The sequence below is a fragment of the Octopus bimaculoides genome, chromosome 20, assembly GCF_001194135.2.
Source record: "Octopus bimaculoides isolate UCB-OBI-ISO-001 chromosome 20, ASM119413v2, whole genome shotgun sequence".
Taxonomy (NCBI): Eukaryota; Metazoa; Mollusca; class Cephalopoda; order Octopoda; family Octopodidae; genus Octopus; species Octopus bimaculoides.
Window position 1 is genome coordinate 15,776,983 of NC_069000.1, and position 3,638 is coordinate 15,780,620.

Consider the following 3,638-nt stretch of genomic DNA (forward strand, 5'->3'; position numbering starts at 1 on the left):
ATATATATATATATATATATATATATATATATATATATATATATAGGCATGTGTATTTATGCATGTGTGTCTTTGTGTGTGTGTGTGTGTGATTGTGTGTGTGTACAAGCATATGTGTATAACTTCCACTACTAACTCTCAAAATCCTTCTTCAGCTGCCTTGTGTCATGTCCATTTTTCTCAAGATGTTGCAGTCTCTTCAGTTTTTTCTCTTTAATAGCTGCCTCTCGTGCTAGCTCAATGTTTGCTGCTAATTGCTGGAAATGTATTTCCTGGGCTTCCTACAACAGAAAAAGCAAATTCATAAAGCAGATCTACGATTAGGCCACTCCACCAATGTCCACTCCTTCGTTTCTTCACTTATAGTCTTGTATCTACAACAATATTATCCAATCTGTCCTCCATTTTCTAAGCTCATACAATGTGATTTGAGGATGAATTGACTGCTATTTTCAGCAGCTTAAGTGACAAAATAAAGGCTCATTTGTTGAATCATATTAAACAGATTTCTGACATAGGTACAAAGCCAGTTTATGTAGCAGAGAGATTATTGTTACTCAAATTAATACCAGGATATTGATATTTATTTGATCAAAATTAGTAAGTAGATCAGATATAAGAAGAATGTTTCCTTCCTGAGCCATGCCAGGCTCAAAAGGGCTGGTTTCCCAGTTTCGGTGGCGTATAAATTCCCCACCTGGACGGGACACCAATCTGTTGCAGGGTTACTCATTTTTGCCAGCTGAGTGGACTGAAGTAACATGAAGTGAAGTGCTTTGCTCAAGAACACAACGCATCGCCTGGTCCAGGAATCGAAACCACAATCTTACGATCGTGAGTCCAACACCCTAACCACTAAGCCACACACCTCCACAGATCAGACATAAGTCTATAATATTATAGTGTGTGAATTCAAATGCTTCACAGGTATATCACTGTCAACCTGGGCAGGACATTTTATTCTATATTACATCGGTTCACCAAGCTGTTGGAGTAGGGACCTCACGATGTGGGAGGAATAACCAACGAGAGACTAGTGTTCCATCCCGAGCAGAGACTTATTTATGTCTCTTCTCTGTTTAAGGCAAAGGGAACTCAAAGCAAGCAACAGTCCTATTGATCATGGATAATTTCATCAAGTTAACATTTCATTCAGTTCATTTCACCAGACCTAAGGGATGCAACACAAAATGACTGTTGAAATATAATGGCTTTGACCTCTCTAATTTACAAATTCAGCCAGTGAAGCAGGCTGAGGACTGTAGAGAGATGTATGATGCCTAGAAGCATAATATAATTAACAGCTGTTGTATAAATAGAACTTAAAGCCATATTTTCAGTGATGTAGCAGCTTAACTCCAGTGATGCTTTGTTGATTACACTGTGTAACAATTTCTTTTTTCTTTTTTATTGTCTCTGGTCAGTAAGTGTTATTTCCTATTTGTTTCTATTTAGAAATCAAAGAAAATGACTGCTTTTCTCTTCAAACTTTTCTTTTGCGTGGCCATTAATGCTTTGAAACTGATCTATTTTCCATTACATTTCAGACAGATTCGGTGCTGAGTAGCTGAAGCAGAAATATCGTTACAGCAAATATTCTACTCAATACCACAAATTTGCTTGTTAGTTGCTTGGCCTTAACCAGTTGAGCATGTTCTTTAGTGGCTGACATTTTGTACATCTCTGATGATGAGCAGGAATAGTCGGGGAACATCGTAGCCATGTGTTGAAAGGGATTCTTTGGCAAAGTTTGAAGGAAATATTAGCCCTTTTTCATACTTTCTAGGGGTAACGAAATAGGAAATAACAGTTACTACCCAAGGACAAAAACCATGTCACACAGCATTATGAAAGGAAGTTATGATCGTTGTTTTTAGCCCATGATTAACCATGAAGGAGCAAATCTATAATAAAAAATGTTCTATGACCTTTTTTTTAAACATTGTGTATCTTGGACCACATTATTTAAAAAATGATTTACTTTGAGGAAAATTTAGCTGCTATTTCTAGGAATTACATTGAGGAGGGTTACCCCACTGTGTAGGGAAGTAAATGTGTTAGATACTCTTTTACTCTTTTACTTGTTTTAGTCATTTGACTGCGGCCATGCTGGAGCACCACCTTTAGTTGAGAAAATCGACCCCAGGACTTATTTTTTGTAAGCCTAGTACTTATTCTATCGGTCTCTTTTTGCCGAACCGCTAAGTTACAGGGACGTAAACACACCAGCATCGGTTGTCAAGCGATGGTGGGGGGACAAACACAGACACACAAACACACATACATATACATGTATACATACATATATATATATATATATATATATATATATATATATATATATATATATATATATATATATATATATACATATATATGACGGGCTTCTTTCAGTTTCCGTCTACCAAATCCACTCACAAGGCTTTGGTCGGCCCGAGGCTATAGTAGAAGACACTTGCCCAAGGTGCCATGCAGTGGGACCGAACCCGGAAAACTGTTAATGTTAAGAATTTATATACTCACCTTTTTCTTTTTCTCCAACTGAATCTCCGTTTCATGAAGCTTTTGTAATATCTTCTGCTCTTCCAGCATCTTTCGTTCAGCCTCAGCATCTTCCAGCTGCTTCTGTTTCCACTGTAGTTCTTTGGCTTTCTTCTGTTCATCAATCTGGGCTTTCAGTTCCAACTGACATCAAAATGCAGCGAATGCTACCAATTTATTTATTTGAATGATTTCAAGGTAATTTTCTCAAATCAATTCTCACTTATTCCTTACCACTATTGCCTCATTCTTAAGTAGCTTTCACTTATTTCTCTGACGGAATTCTAGTTTAAGCACCCCATATAACTTCTCGTAACTTTTACCAATTGGAATTTTCTGAAAATTTATGCGAATTTGTTCGACACACAGGAATTCATATGATTAAGAAGAAAAAAACATATATTTAAGAGGCAAGACACTCGCCCAAGACGTTACGCAGTGAGATTGAACCCATAACCTCATAGTTGCATAGCGCATTTTTAACCACTCTTTCATGTTACGTAAAACTGTATTTACAGAAAAGATTATGAGAAAAACGTATACGTTCATGAAAAAAAAAATCTAGGAATTTCTAGTTATAACAAATCCTGCCAAGGGAAATAACTCTCACTTGTTTCCACTAATCTTCCAAGGAAATAAAATTCATAAAAGCTCATAAACTCAGTTGTTGTTGGCATTCCGTCGCTTACGACGTCGAGGGTTCCAGTTGATCCGATCAACGGAACAGCCTGCTCGTGAAATTAACGTGCAAGTGGCTGAGCACTCCACAGACACGTGTACCCTTAACGTAGTTCTCGGAGATATTCAGCTTGACACAGTGTGACAAGGCTGACCCTTTGAATTACAGGCACAACAGAAACAGGAAATAAGAGTGAGAGAAAGTTGTGGTGAAAGAGTACAGCAGGGTTCGCCACGATTCTCTGCCAGAGCCTCGGGGAGCTTTCGGTGTTTTCGCTCAATAAACACTCACAACGCCCGGTCTGGGAATCGAAACCGCGATCCTATGACCGCGAGTCCGCTGCCCTAACCACTGGGCCACTGCGCCTCCATCATAAACTCAGTACACATAGAATATTACACCCATCATAAACTAACGT

The 3,638-nt window shown here is 38.2% G+C and overlaps 1 protein-coding gene across 2 annotated transcripts in view; it reads right to left on the reverse strand.

The window, feature by feature from the left end:
- Positions 1 to 3,638, reverse strand: part of LOC106881276 (probable WRKY transcription factor protein 1) — a 54,448-nt gene that overhangs the window by 25,427 nt on the left and 25,383 nt on the right. For both annotated transcript variants that reach the window (XM_014931604.2, XM_014931603.2), the window contains exons 12-13: positions 2,524 to 2,685; positions 137 to 281 (exon numbers count right to left, since the gene is read on the reverse strand). In XM_014931604.2, coding sequence (XP_014787090.1) covers positions 137 to 281; positions 2,524 to 2,685 — 307 coding nt within the window. The remainder of the gene's footprint in view (positions 1 to 136; positions 282 to 2,523; positions 2,686 to 3,638) is intronic.